Source organism: Mustela nivalis (assembly GCF_964662115.1).
Source record: "Mustela nivalis genome assembly, chromosome: 7".
Classification (NCBI taxonomy): Eukaryota; Metazoa; Chordata; class Mammalia; order Carnivora; family Mustelidae; genus Mustela; species Mustela nivalis.
Genome location: NC_139026.1, coordinates 79,203,436 through 79,218,890, shown reverse-complemented (window position 1 = coordinate 79,218,890; position 15,455 = coordinate 79,203,436). Strand labels below are relative to the sequence as shown.

General features: G+C 36.1%; 1 protein-coding gene across 1 annotated transcript in view; it reads right to left on the bottom strand.

Annotated features, from left to right (window-relative positions):
* Nucleotides 1–8,877: 8,877 nt before the first annotated feature.
* The window catches only part of LRRK2 (leucine rich repeat kinase 2), a 131,945-nt gene continuing 125,367 nt past the window's right edge, over nt 8,878–15,455 (bottom strand). The window contains exons 48-51 of the mRNA XM_082740711.1: nt 14,571–14,723; nt 12,767–12,975; nt 10,691–10,762; nt 8,878–10,274 (exon numbers count right to left, since the gene is read on the bottom strand). Of these exons, the coding sequence (XP_082596837.1) occupies nt 10,153–10,274; nt 10,691–10,762; nt 12,767–12,975; nt 14,571–14,723 (556 nt within the window). The 3' untranslated portion in view covers nt 8,878–10,152. The remainder of the gene's footprint in view (nt 10,275–10,690; nt 10,763–12,766; nt 12,976–14,570; nt 14,724–15,455) is intronic.

Sequence of the window (15,455 nt, the reverse complement as noted above, 5' to 3'; positions counted from 1 at the left end):
CCTAGAAATCATCAGAAATTCATAGAAGGTTTTGCACACTAAAGTTAATTTCCTGGATGTAATTATGTGCCACAGACATTATGCCCCTCAGTAAAGTAGTTCAGAAACAAATAACAAAACCTCATATTGTATGTAGGAGGGGAGGGGAGCAGAGAGTGGTTACTGTAATGTATAAAAGTTACATGGAAAAAGTAACTCTGTGCTGAGGCAGAATTTTTATCAGATGATCCTCATCCTCAGTGTTGCTCTCTTCTACCACTGAGAAACTTCCCCCTCTCCAAAACAACAACAGCACCTGCAGACCATCCACCAAACTAGAGAAAATCCTAAATGTTATCAACTGCACTGGTCAATATACTAATAGATTAAGTATGTTTGTGGTTAAAAACAAAGATAGAGTTACACTTAATGTGTTTATTTTAGTAATTTCAAAGAAAGGAAGAAAAAAAAACCAAAACCCTCATACAGCTCTTTGCAACACCACTTTCATTTTGATACCAGGAAATTTCCCTGTTATTACAAGCCAACCTGGAACACAGAGCAGTGAATTTCCAAGTTCTTTTTAGATTTCGTCTTAGGCATACTTTATTTATCCTACGTGGTAGGGTCTCATCAAAGAAATCCACATCCCTAAACATATTAGTAAACTTACACTCTTTCTGAAAGCATGACTTTAGTCAAAATAACAATGTTATTATTGATCTGTCTTTAGCAAAGATTTCTTTGATTCAATCCTGTGACAAATATGTATATATCTGGTGATTGGCAGCAGAAATCTATCTAAGCAAAGTTTATGGTCAAAGAATACTCTTACCTATAAGCAGCTTCTATCTATGGTTGCCTTGTTACTTTATTTACTTACTTGTTACTTGTTCCTTCATTATTTGTTACTTGTTGCCTAGATACTTCATTTGCACTATACCATACATAACAAGAAATCAAAACAATGCCAACATGAGCGAATAAGCTTACAAATGTAACATTTTACCCATTGGGCTCCCACTGTAGTAAGTTATATAATATACATCCTTTTTTTCAAGTTTTTATTTAAATTCTAGTTAACAGATATGGTAAAATTGGTTTCAGGTGTAGAATTCAGTGGCTTGTCATTTACATATAACACCCAATGGTCATGTCAACAAGTGCCCTCCTTAATATTCATCGCCCATTTAGCCACCTCCCACCCACCTCCTTCCATCAACCCTGTTTGTTCTATATCATTTGTTCTCTACAATACTTTTCCTACTTCTTGAAAGTTGATGGAATTTAGGAAGACATAATATATTGAATCAAAAGAAGCAAGAAATGAATAATCTAGAATGATTTCAATGCCAAAGGATTTTAATCAATTACCAGACAGTATTGAGGTTGAAGTGATAGCATGAAAGTATAATGGTACTACATAACTATATCATCCTGCTACATTCTCTGAACTTTGTCTTTATTTCTTTGCTGAATTGCCATAAATGGTTCTTTTTAGGCTACTGATTCAATGGTTATTGAGAAATTTGACTTTGTAGTAGATTTTTAAAAAATAAAATTATCATAAATATCCAAAACAGAGTCTTTTTTTTAAGATTTTATTTATTAATTTGACAGACAGAGATCACGAGTAAGCAGAGAAGCAGGCAGAGAGAGAGGGGAAGGGGTAAGCAGGCTCCCTGCTGAGCAGAGAGCCCGATGTGGGACTCCATCCCAGGACCCTGGGATCATGACCTGAGCTGAAGGTAGAGGCTTTAACCCACTGAGCCACCCAGGCGCCCCAAAACAGAGTCTTCTTATGGTTTGTTTCCCTCTCTTATTTTTATCCTTTAGGTATTTGAATTCTGTATTGTATTCTGAATCTGTATTTTTGTATCCTTTGGGTAAATAAATACCTAGTAGTATAACTGCTGGATTGTAGGGTGGTTCTATTTGTAACTTCTTAAGGAAACTCCACACTGTTATCCAGTTATTTCCATTATGAAAGCAAGTAAGTTAGTTACTTTGGGCTCATTTATAATGAAATGGGGAAAATCTCATATATAATATGTTGTATATGTACATAAAGGCATAGACTAGTTTTCTGATTTTTTAATGAGATAAACTTGTTTCAAAATCTTTCCTAATTTCATTGTAGCAAACATGTCCCCCAAAGACCTCATTTATAGTCTCACATTTCATAGTAAAATGCTTTATAAACACATAAGTTTATATTTTTGCATCATCAGTTACTTAAGTGTCTCCTTCTACAGTAGATGTAAGTTCTCTAGGGGTTGGAAGTTGTCACAAATTCCAGTATTTAATAGGATGCTTTTAAAATAATCTCATGCTCCCAAGTAGCACATATGTGATTCCTCTGCCTAGCATGCTTATCCCACCCTGGGACTGTTGAGTGCTTATTGGTCTTGAATGCATCTGCTTCAAAACTGGGTTTTCTATGTATGTGATCCTTCCAGATGCTCCACTCTCTGGCCAGATAGGTACATTCTCTTCTTTCCCATAATACATTTTTTAAAGTTTTTATATAAATTCCATTTTATTTAAATTAAATTTAAATACTAAATTCCTATAAGTTAACATACAGTGCAATATTGGTTTCTGGAGTATAATTTGGTGATGCAACACTTACATACAACACTCAGTGCTCACTGCAACAAGTGCCCTCCTTAAGACTCATCACGCATCTAGACCATTCCCCACCCACCTCTCTCCACCAACCCTCAGTTTGTTCTCTATCACAAAGAATCTCTTATGGCTTGTTTCCCCTCTCTTTTTTTTTTTTTTTCTTTTCCCCCTTGCCATATATTCATCTGTTTTCTTTTAATTTCCACATATGAGTATGATCACATGGTATTTGTCTTTGACTGAGTATAGATCTTTTACTTCTTTAGTTAGATTTATTCCTAGGTTATCTTCTTGGTTTTGGTGCACTTGCAAATGGGACTGATTCCTTGATTTCTTTTTCTGCTGTTTCATTATTATTTTATAGAAATGGAACAGATTTCTGCACACTGTACTTATATATTATGACGTTACTGAATTCAAATATGTATTCTAGCAATTTTTTTGGTGGAGTCTTTTAGGTTTCTGTATAGAGTATGATGTCTGCAACAGTGAAAGTTTTATTTGTTTGCTAGTTTCTATGCCTTTTATTTCTGTCTGATTGCTGAGGTTAGGACTTCCAATACTATGTTAAACAACAGAGGTGAGAGTGGACATCCCTGTTATGTTCCTGCCCTTAGGGGAAAAGGTCTCAATTTTTTCCTATTGAGAATGGTATTTGCTGTGGGTTTTTTGTATATGGCTCTTATGATTGAGTTATGTTCTCTCTATCCATACAGTGCAGAGAGTTCTTATCAAGAAAGGATGCTGTATTTTGTCAATGCTTTTTCTGCATCTATTAAGAAGATCATACAGTTCTTGTCCTTTCTTTTATTAATGTGGTGCATCACATTGATTTGTGGATGTTGAACCACCCTTGCAGTCCAGGAAAAAATCCCACTTGGTTGTGGTGAATAATCCTTTCAATACACTGTTGGATCTGATTAGCTAGTATCTTGGTGACAATTTCTGCATCCATGTTCATCAGGGATATTGCTCTGTAATTTTTGTTTTTAGTGATGTCTTTGTCTGGTTTGGGGATCAAGGTAATACTGGCTTCTTGGAATGAGTTTGGAAGTTTTCCTTCCATTTTTGGAACAGTATCAAAAGAATATGTATTGATTCTTCTTTAAATGTTTGGTAGAATTCTGCTCAGAGGCCATCCAGCCATGGACTCCTATTTGCTGGCAGAGTATTGATTACTGATTCAATTTCTTCACTGATTATGGGTCTGTTCAAATTTCCTTTCTTCTTGTTTCAGTTTTGGTAGTAAGTTTTAAGTTTCTGGAATCTGTCCACTTTTCCCAGTTTGCCTAGTTTGTTGGCATGTAATTTTTCATAGTGTTCTCTTAATTGTATTTCTGTAGTGTTGGTTGTGAGCTCTCCTCTATCATTTGTGATTTTATCTATTTGGGTCCTTTCCTTTTTCTTTTTTATAAGTTTGGCTTGGTTTTATTGATTTTATTGATTCTTTCAAAGAAAGAATCAGCTCTGAATTTCCTTACTCCATTTTACTGGGGCTTTTTTATCTCTATATCATTTGTTTCTTCTCTAATCTTTATTATTTCCCTTCTTCTACTGGCTTTAGACTTTATTTGCTGTTCCTTTTCTAGCTCCTTTAGGTCTAAGGTTAGGTTGTGTATTTGAGACTTTTCTTGCATCTTGTGGTAGGCCTGTACTACAATATACTTTCCTCTTAGAACTGCCTTTGCATCCCAAAGGTTTTGGGCTGTCATGTTTTCATTTTCATTTGTTTCATGTATTTCCTTAATTCTTCTTTAATTTTGTGGCTAACCTATTCCTTCCTTTAGTAAAATGTTCTTTAATCTCCTTGTATTTGAGGTTCTTTCTGATTTTTTTCTTGTATTTGACTTCCAGTTTCAGAGTGTTGTAACCTGAAAATATGCATGGTATAATCTTGATCTTGATCCTTGTAGAGGGCTGATTTGTGACCCAATATGTGATCCACTCTGGAAAATGTTCCAAGAGCACTCAATAAGAATGTGTATTCTGCTGCTTTAGGATGAAAAGTTCTGAATATATCTGTTAAGTCCATCTGGTTCAGTGTGTCATTCACAGCCATTGTTTCCTTATTGATTTTCTGCCTGGATGATCTGTCCATTGCTGTAAGTGGGGTGTTAAAAGTCCCCTATATTACTGTACTATCATCAGTGAGTTTCTTTATATTTATTACTAACTGATTCATATATTTGGATGCTTCCAAGTTGTGGGCATAAGTATTTATAATTTTTAGACCTTCTTCATGGATAGACCCTTAATTTTGGTATAATCTCTTCTTCCAGTCTTACAGACTGCCCTTGTTATACTCTTTGTTTTAAAATCTAGTTTGTCTGATATAAGTATGGCTACTCTAGCTTTCTCTTGACCTCCATTAGCATGATAGATAGTTCTCATCCCCTGACTTTCAATCTGCAGTTATCTTTAGGTCTAAGATGAGTTTCTTGGCAACATATAGATAGATCTTGGTTTTGTTGTTGTTTTTTTTTTTCCATCCATTCTAATATCCTATGTCTTTTGATTGACATATTTAGCCCATTTACATTCAGAGTGGTTATTGAGAAATATTTAGTGCCACTGTGTTTCCTGTAGAGTTGGTGTATCTGGTAATGTTCTCTTGATTCTTCTTAGTCTTTGTAACTTTCAGTCTTTTTTTCTCCACTCAAAAAAGTTTATAGCTATAATTTGTTCAAATAAACCTTCTGTCCTTTTATTTCTCTCTTCATCTTCTGAGACTCCTAGATGAATGTTACCACATTTTACTAAGTTGCTGAGTTCTCTAAGTCTACCTTCATGGCCCATTACCTTTCTTTCCCTCTTTTTTGCTTCATTGTTTTCCCTAATTTTATCTTCTGTATCACTGATTTGCTCCTCTGTTTCATCCATCCCCATTTTTATGGACTTGTATTTGCATCTTGGTTATAGAATTTTCATCTTGGCCTCACTAGATTTTAGATCTTTTACCTCTGTAGTAAGGGATTCTCTAGTGTTTTCTATGCTTTTTTCAAGCTCAGCTAGTATCCTTATAATTATTGTTTTAAATTCTAGTTCAGACAAGATGTCTGTATATTGATTAAATCTCTGGCCACGAGTTCTACCTTGTGTTCTTTCTTTTGGGGTGAATTCCTCCATCTCACCATTTTGCCCAGAAAAGAAAAGAAGAAAGAGAAAAAAGAACAACAAAAAGAGAAACAAAACAAACAAAAAAACCATGAAAACAAAGAAAAAACAAACAACAACAACAAAAAAACCCAAGGAAAACAAAAATACAACACAAGAAAACAAAAACGGATCCTGGGTGTGTTTTGGTCTATTTAAAGACTTTAGATCCCACAATGATACAAAATAAAGAATAAAATAACAGAAAATAGACAAAAATTTAAAAATATATATATAGTGTGTATATATAAAAATTTTAGAAATAATAAAAAATTTTAAAAAGGAATTCGAAAATATAAGGAAATAAAAGAAAAAATAATAAAGAATTAAAGAATAAAAGTAAAAAGGAAGCTCGATTCTATTTCCCTAGATTTGAAGATTTTGTAGCCTCATAATGATCAATAAACTTGGTGCAAGCCAGTTGTTTGTGCAGGTCTCCTGGGAGAGGGGCCTGCTGCGCTCATTCTGTTATTTCAGTGGTAATGTGACTCCAGGGGGTGCCTGGGTGGCTAATTCAGTTAAGCGCCTGCCTTTATCTCAGGTTGTGATTCCCAGGGCCCTGGAATTGAGGACCCTGTGGAGCTCCCTGTTGAGCAGGAAGTCTGCTTCTCCTCCCTCTGCCTTCTGCTCTGCCTACTTGTGTGTTCTCTCTCTCTCTCCCTGTCTCTCATAAGAATAAGAATAAATAAAATCTTTATAAGAAAAGAAAGGGGGGCGCCTGGGTGGCTGAGTGGGTTAAAGCCTCTGCCTTCGGCTCAGGTCATGATCCCAGAGTCCTGGGATCCAGCCCCACATCAGGCTCTCTGCTCAGCGGGGAGCCTGCTTCCTCCTCTCTCTGCCTCTCTGCCTGCTTGTGATCTCTGTCTGTCAAATAAATAAATAAAATATTTAAAAAAAAAGAAAGAAAGAAAGAAAAGAAAAGAAAGGGAAGAAAAGCATAAGGGAGGGAAAGAGGAGGGAAGGGAAGGAGGAGAGAGAAAGAAAAGAAAAGGGCTACACCCTGCTCTCTAGCCTCAGAGCCGAAATATCACAGCCCCATTCTTCAGTGAACCCTCACAGAAGAGCAGTCAATCGCCTTATTTGTTTTACTGATTTGCATCTGACCCCAGCATTCACCCTATCCTTGTCTGAGCCTTTTGGAGTTAACTCCAAATTTCAGGGATGGCCAGGGCGCAGACCCACACGGTTCCTCCAGGTACACACGACTCCTCCCACACTTGCCAGGCTGTCCCAGGAACGGGGTCCCACGGCGGTGCAGCGGTTTGCGGGTTCTAGCCGAAGCCTGCACCGAGACCTGCGGCTCTCTGTGCTTCCAGGCTCCTCTGCCAGGAAACAGCGCCGCGCCTCGCGCCACGTGTTCTTCCTGGGACCCTGGGGATCCTCAGACCACCCGGTCACTCCTGGGATTCTGCCCCTTTTTTACCAGTTGTGCACCTTCAATCCAGGCACGCCCCCTACTGTAGCAAATCTGCAAATTCAGCTTTCGCGCTCCGCAGCTCCCAGCCGCGCCTTCCCCACCCGCGGGATCCACCGCCACGTCTCCCCGAGTGAACTTCCGCAACTCCCACCATCCAAAAGGCGCTGTAGACTTGTCGTTTTTGTTCTCCCAGACCTCCAGCTGATTTCTTGGGTGTTCTGAATGATTTGCTAACTATCGACCCACGTTGGAGAGAAGAGGCCAGCTCAGGGTCCTCGCGCTCCTCCGCCATCTTAACTCTTCCCCCTGGTGGTTCATCGCGTTCCGACGACTCACGGTGCTCCAGTGGGCTCCTTGATCCCCGTCACCTGTGACCCATCCCCACTCCCCGTAACCATCAGTTTGCTCTCTAGAGTTCAGAGTCTGTTTCTCAGCTTGCCTCTCTCCTTTTTTCCCCATAAGGTCGTTTGTTTTGTCCCATAATACTTCTAACACAGCATTGATCCACTGGGTTGTATTTCCAGGAATAAATGGGTATAATAATAACCTCCTTGGAGTCGTGTTCAGAAGACTAGTAAACATGGTGAAGCCCCTAAATAATAGTTACACAAATAAGGTACTCCGTGAAGTCTGTTTGCCTAGGCCCTATTGCCATGGGACCTTGGAATCTCTGGAGACCAAGCAGTATCCCACCATGACCCAGAGGCTGACACCAGCATCCCTCTCCCTACTCTTTGTCTTAGGCTGAGGATGCCCCTAGCAGAGACGTCCCAGTGAGGACAGCACAAAGGGAAAGCCAAGTTTTTGCTCACCACTCACAGTGTATTGACTGCAGACCCGGCTCCCAGCCCAAAACAAAAGGTTCTAGGAACACTCCAAGTATCTTGAGGAATGGGAAGAACCAAGTACCTGTGTGCTTTTAAACAGCCAGATTCTGAATCGTTACTGGAAACAATGGCCCCAAATCTGGGGAACTGGCCAGATGGGGAATGAAAATTTCAATTTCCCCCAAGTTGGCACAGTTTAAGATTTTACTGTATAGCTGATGAGTGTCCATGAAAACCAAAAGCATTCAGTTTCCCAAGTTAGGTGTTGAGCTCTCCCACAGTGATGGATTACATAAGGATGCAAAGTGCCAGGGGTTTTTTCGAGATGACCTACCCTCAGTATCTTCAATTTAGGAAAGCTCTCAAAAAAATTTTGCTACTTTTGCTTGTTTCATCAATTTATATCACAGTCCTGATGAAAAGTAAGATGAATTTTACTTAAAATAGTCCACATATAATCCATAGTGCTTTCCAGAATTAGACTCCTGGGGCTTCCTTTTTAAATTTAAACATCCTCCCCAAAATATTTTCTATTAAGGTAAATGCTTTTGCTTTTATAAAGATTCGTAGCTTATTTAAGGCTTCTAGCCAGGAAAAACTTAATAATTTTTTTTGAAGTCATTTTTTTTCAGTACTCGAGTGAACAATCCTTTTAGGAAAATTTTCACGAATACTTGAATATGAAATATATCAGGCCTATCAGGTTTTATCCTTGGGATCCTGAAAATTTTGTGTTCTATAGAAAACTAAATAAACCCTCAAGAGAAAACTTGAGTTAGCATTTTCCATATATCCCAAACACACATTAATACAAAATTTCACATTAGACAAATTATCTGTAGACTTATATGTGAAAAATAAAACATCACAAAGTTTTAAAATTCTTAAACATGCTTTGAAAATCTTTATTAGTCAATTTAAATACAATGTTCATTTACATATTTCTTCATAATTATCTCTGTAAAAAAATTGCAGTAAATACAAAGTAACAATGAGAAATATCACAGGAATAAACTCCTCCATTATTTTAAAAATCATCTTATAGTACAACATCAGTCAGTCCTGAGAATATTAAATGGACTGGTTATCTATTACAGGGAATTGTCTCAAATTATGAATAGGAAGATATTTAAACAACTTAGGTATAATTTAGAGATTAGATTAGCAAGTATTTTACCCATCACAGGCTGACTCTCCTTTCTTCTTCAGTAAGCTAAAGTGTTAGAAACTTGCCCCCATGGTTTTGATGGGAGTTGTAGAATCCTGTTAATTCTGGAAATGTGGTTTTTTTACCTGAGCGATGCAGGATTTGCAGAGTCACAAATTTAGGAAGAAGATAGGTAGAAGTGTTAGAGGAGAGATTAGGAATAAGTAACCACTGAGATTCCAAATTAAAACATAAAAAATATCACTGAAAGACTGAACATTGTATTTACACCAATTATACAAATTTCAGGGTATCCACATCCAAAGTTAGAATTGTGAAATTAGGAAAAAAGAAAGTGTGGAAAGTGTGTCTTTCCTGGATATGAGAACAATATGTTACATTTTCTCATCGGCACATTTTCTTTCATATGGAAGGAAGCTGCATGAAATGCATTGTTTGAATCAGCAATGAAGAGAACGCACATCCCAATAAATGGCTTTATTAGTGAAAATTCATTGACAGTTTACAAGCATATGCGATAACTGCATTTAAAAGCAATCTAAGAAGGAATGTATTACATGTGAAACGGTCCTAATAGTTTTATTCTACTTTGCAGAACACCTAAAAAGTAATCAAACAACAGTGTTGTTTAAGTGCAGAATTTTAAATAATGTTTACTTTCCTTATGGACAACAATAAAATTAATCACTTTGTAAATTTTAGTATGAGTCCTGCAATTATGTACATTTTACTTTTCTTTTCATTACTTAATTCACAAAATTAATTAGGATGTGTAGGAAATATAAAGATATTTTAAATAGTTCTTCAAAACATATTTTCACTGATAATTATTTTTACACATATTTATATTTAAAATAAAATATATAAATATTCCTTCATATATATATATATATATATATATATATATATACACACACACACGAGCTGTTTCAAAAAGTGGAAGTACCCTTTTCACATGTAAACATTTTTAAATCTCTCTCTTATTCAACAGATACTCTTCTCATTTTTTCAGCTAATTCTTTTCTCACTTCAATATGTTTTTCTAAGTTTTGCACTTCATGTGGAAGATTGATGTCCCAAACAGACAAACAAGATTGTATTTCTACAAAAGAAAAAAAAAAAAAAATGAAACCAGGTTTCATAGATTGGCCATAAGGCATTTTTATTTTATTTCTACTTTGTTCACTTACATTTAGTTGTCTTGGACAAATATATATATATAAATACAGCTAAAAACAATGTATGAAATTACTGCTATTTATAAGAAAGTCCATTTGGAAAATATTTTAAATATCTTACAGAAACTACTATATGTTGAAAAGAGTGTGGTCCTTTAATAATCTAACATTTCATTTTCTGAAAGAAATTATTTTTTCCAACACTGTTCAAGCCATCAAAAATACTGACGTATTATAGCATATGTTATATTTTTTATAAATGTGTAGCACACATAATATTAATTATAATCATTGATGTCACTGCACTGAGTTTGGAATAGAGTATCTTATTAAACATTACCTTTTTGATGTTGTGAACTTTCAGTACTTTTCCGGATATACCCCAAAACCAGCATGACATTTTTAAGACTTCCTTTAAAAAAAACATGAGTCTTCTGTTAAATCAATATAACAAGTTGGACTTTAAAATGTCCTTGGAACTTACTTTTTTAATTCTACTTTTGGAGACACATCAATTATATTAAATAAAAACACTCCAAGACTAGCAATTATTTAATGTTAGAAAATTTGTGATCTTTTCCTTGCTACAATTTTTAGGAATTGTGTCAATCTGAGAAAATAATTTAACCTTTGAAAACTGGGTTGAGGGCACCTGGGTGGCTCAGTGGGTTAAGCCTCTGCCTTCGGCTCAGGTCATGATCTCAGGGTCCTGGGATCGAGCCCCGCATCAGGCTCTCTGCTTGGCGGGGAGCCTGCTTCCTCCTCTCTCTCTGCCTGACTCTCTGCCTACTTGTGATCTCGCTCTATCAAATAAATAAATAAAATCTTAAAAAAAAATAAAACTGGGTTGAATGTTTATACAGCCCAAGTTATATAATTAAATGAGATTGTGTGCATGAAGGTGCTTTGGGACTAGTCAAATGTGAAACATTTGGATAAAGAATTGGAAGGATGGATATACTGAAAGTCTGTCACAGAACAATACTTTCTTCTCAAGTCATTCACTAAGAAGCCCTAGCTGAGCACTAGCAGTAAAAGGGCAAACAAAGACATGCAAACCCAACCCATATGGAGTATACGTTCTAGTGAGGAGACTGATATTAATGAAAAAGATCCAGGACCCCAAAAAGAGAAGTTTGACCTCATCAGTACTGACTTCTCAGGGGCTTTGAGACATGAACTGCCATTTTGAAGAAAGAGTTAATTTAGTCTATCTTCTTGGCTTAGTTAACGACATTAACTTAAATCAAATAAGCAAAGAACAGAACAGCTCATGAAAAACCCTGAGGCAGTATGAAGCATGGTCTTTCAGAGGGACTGAAAATATAACAGAGCAGAAAGTGCAGAGGAATGTGGTAACTAGCAGAAGCCAGAAAGGTGAGGTGAAGCCACGTTGCGCCTGCCACACCTTGTAGCGTCTGTTTAAATTTATCTTTAAAAATCAATTAAACTCACTGAAATCCACATAATGTCAGTAAGGAACAACCACTTGGGTCCTAAAGTACATAGAAATTAAATGAGAGGTTGGAACAACCTTGGTAGAATAAAACTAGAGAGACAATCCACTAGAGACCTACTGCTCTGCTTGTGGGGACATGTATCCTGATAGCGAACCAATCCCTCACCGCATCTAGTCTAACTCCTTCTGTCCAGCTCCAAAATCCATTCATTAAAAACTGGGTAAGAGTAAGGAGAAACATTTGTCTCTTCTTAATGTATTCCTGTTAGAGGAATTTACTATTCTCTTCACCTGTCAAACACATTCTGACCTCTTCCCTAGTTACATTAACTCTAGTTTTGCAGAGAATAATAATTTCATTGTTATTTTAGGTCAACTTTGCATATATGCTAATACTATTCTCTAAACCAAATAATTGGTTAAAAGAAAACAATGGAATGTATTTATGTAGAAAATATAATCACGTGCTGTTATGACTTCTTCGTATTTAAAGAGAAAGAAAAGACAAAGTTTGCTTAAAACATCATGATTGTTAATACTCACACATTGCAGAGTTCAGCATATATTGTTACAAGAATACAGATTTGATTATAGAATGAAAAACCAAATTTAACAAGGGTGGGAAGCATAAACTGATCAAAACAGACGTTTCCTTTAATATCTTTGGTTAAAATTTAAAAATACTTAACATCTATTTCCTCTTTTTGCCTTAGGTATAGAAAGTAAGATGCAAATTCAGTGCTCGGCTGCAATAACCTGATTCTCTGTGGGACTGGGAGCATCTACTCTCTCCATTTTTTAAATGGCCCCATTCAAAATGTCTCCCATTCCTGTTTCATTATGTGACCTTCCAAGACACTTGAAATGACATTGGAAAGTGAAAGAAAAATAAAAAATAAAAGCGTATTTTTATCATCTCAAACAATATGGGAAAAGATCTAAAGGAAAGAAACTTACCTAACTGTGCTGTCATCATGACTCTGACAGAGTCACAGAAATTCTGAATTATACGTATAATTCGACGAGTTGAAAGATCAAGGAGTAAAATATGGCCTCCTCCAGTTCCTATCCAGAGAGCAGTGTTCTTCTGGAGGCACAGGGTTTTCACCCTCCCAGTATAAGACAGTTTGTGTTTTGATTCTGCATTTACTTTTACCATTTCCTCCCTAAAACCATAAAGAAAGTATACATTCATAGTTTTATCAACAATTAAGAGAGAAAACAGATGTATACCTATAAATACACACTACAGATAGCATCTTGAATTATGAATACATGACAGTATATGTTATATACCATTAAAATTCTACAAAACTAGTTTTGCAAAATACAGAATGCTGAAGTAGCTTCCCTACTTGAAACACATCATCAAAGATAACACAATAGCCCCTTAACTTCAAGAAATTCTGAAGTACATTAAATGGATATAATTTTTATAAATAGCAAGCCTATGTAATTCAGTTTTAAAAAAGAATAAATTTGCCCAATATAAATAGAAAGTTATTTTCAAAAGGTTTCCATGAACTCTAAAAGTTATAAAGGAAAATTAAATTTTAGTAATTTACATGTAAAAGATACCAATACCCACCACTAAATTCTTCCCTGAGCCAATGAATAACTCTGACAAAAATGAAGTGTCCAGAAATAAAAGAACTCTAATACTTTTAGACCTTCAAGAAGTAAGGGCAATTCCCAGCATTTCAGAATATGTATCTCCTTACCAACCAGTGAAAAATGAAAAGATTCTAGTCAAGTAAACTTTGAAGTGTCATTTTATAGATATAGGGTGTAATCTAAACATTCTCCAGGGTATAAAAAATCTACATGGTAAAAACAAAACAAAAGAAAAAATATAAAGTGGCTAGAAAATAAGGCTGGCTGAGGTCCCATTTCCCAGCAGCAGCACACAAAAGAGGTGTTTGATTTAGAGTCTGAGATTTATGTCTAACATCCTGGATCAGACTAAGAACTGGCTGCCAGGTATGGTCTTAACCCTTTGTCCTTAGGTAGCTAGTGCACTGGTCAGTCCAGTAGGTTATCCCCCAATTTTTAAAATTGTTTTGTAACTTTATCTTTAGAGCAAAGTATCCTTACACCTATAGGATAATTATAACTTTGAGAGCTGCCTGGGTGGCTCAGTTGGTTAAGCAACCAATGCCTGGTTTCTGCTCAGGTCATGATCCCAAGTCATAAGATCAAGCCCTGTGTTGGGCTCTGCATTCAGCGAGGAGTCAGTCTGGGATTCTCTCCCTCTGCCCCTCTGCTTGTTCCCCCTCTCTCTCCTCCTCTAAAGTAAAAAATTAAAAATCCTTAAAAAATGTAATAAACATCAATACTGTAACACAACTAGATGTACCATCATCCGTGAACCCAATATGATCACTTTCAGTAATGTACTATTTTTTCATTAGAGAATATTCTTTGTAATACCTTGAAGAAACCATAAATATTATGTTCCTTTTTTTTTCCAAAATGCAATTTGCTAGATGTTAAGAGATGGTGCTAAAAAGCATTAACAATTTGGTTTCTGAGTTTTTGTTAGTTTTCTAGTTAGAGGCAAAAACAAAGTATAATTAGCCATACTTCCATTCTCTGTGAGAGACCTGTCTCTGTAAAGACAGCTCATAAAAGCATAAAATAAAGAACCAATGACATCGTACCTATAGTCAACAATATGTTGTACACCTAAAAATTTGTTAAGAGGGTCAGTGTCAACATTGTATTCTTTCCACAATAAAATACAATTAAAAAAATAATTTACTTTAAAAAGTGCACACAGTCTATTAATTCACAGAGTTTTTCAGTTTTCTTATCCCGTACTTCCACAAATGGGCTATTCTTCTTAGCAACGTAGAGAGCCGTGTCTACCACCACTGCTATGATGTTGGAATCACTGAAAGCTGCATAAGAAAACCTAGAGGGAAAGAGAGAGTGTCACTACTATTCATTTCTTGCAAACAGATTGGCTACCATAGGCCCTATCTTCATGGCAAGCTCCTAGCTAGCCCTTGAGGCCTAACTTAAATGTCAGCTTTTCTGGAATTCATCCATTCAAAATACACCAGTCATTCCCTTTCCCACACCAGTACTAGCTGTAATACAATAGAGCTTATTAAATGTAAAATTGTATTTACTAATTACTGTATCCCTGATACTAGATTGTAACTGTGATTTCTTAAGGATAAGCACCATGTATTTTCTATATAACTCCAATCCAGTAAAGAGTCACCAAGTACCTATCTATCTAGTAGATACATATAGTAGATAGATGGGTAAGTATCTATCTAGAAAAATGCCTGGTTAACAAAAGTAGGCAGTTTGTTAAGCGGCTGGATAGAAGGATGGATGGATGAAGAATGAACTAACAGAGGAATGAAAAGTCATGAAAAAGTAAAAATGGTTAAAGTTGCAATTCCATCAGATAAATGACACAAAAGTATCACAGGGTGTAAAAAATCTTCAGTTCATCATAGGGCAGGAAGATTTCTTTCCTCTGTCTTTCTTGTCCTGGCAAGGGAAGCAAAAACATGTGTTGCCAGAGAGCCACTACATTTTAGGCAATCCTTGAAGACAGCTCAAACTAGTCCAAATATTCCAGAGAATTTTAGAATTTATAAAATACTTTTGTGTGTTATCCTATTTGATC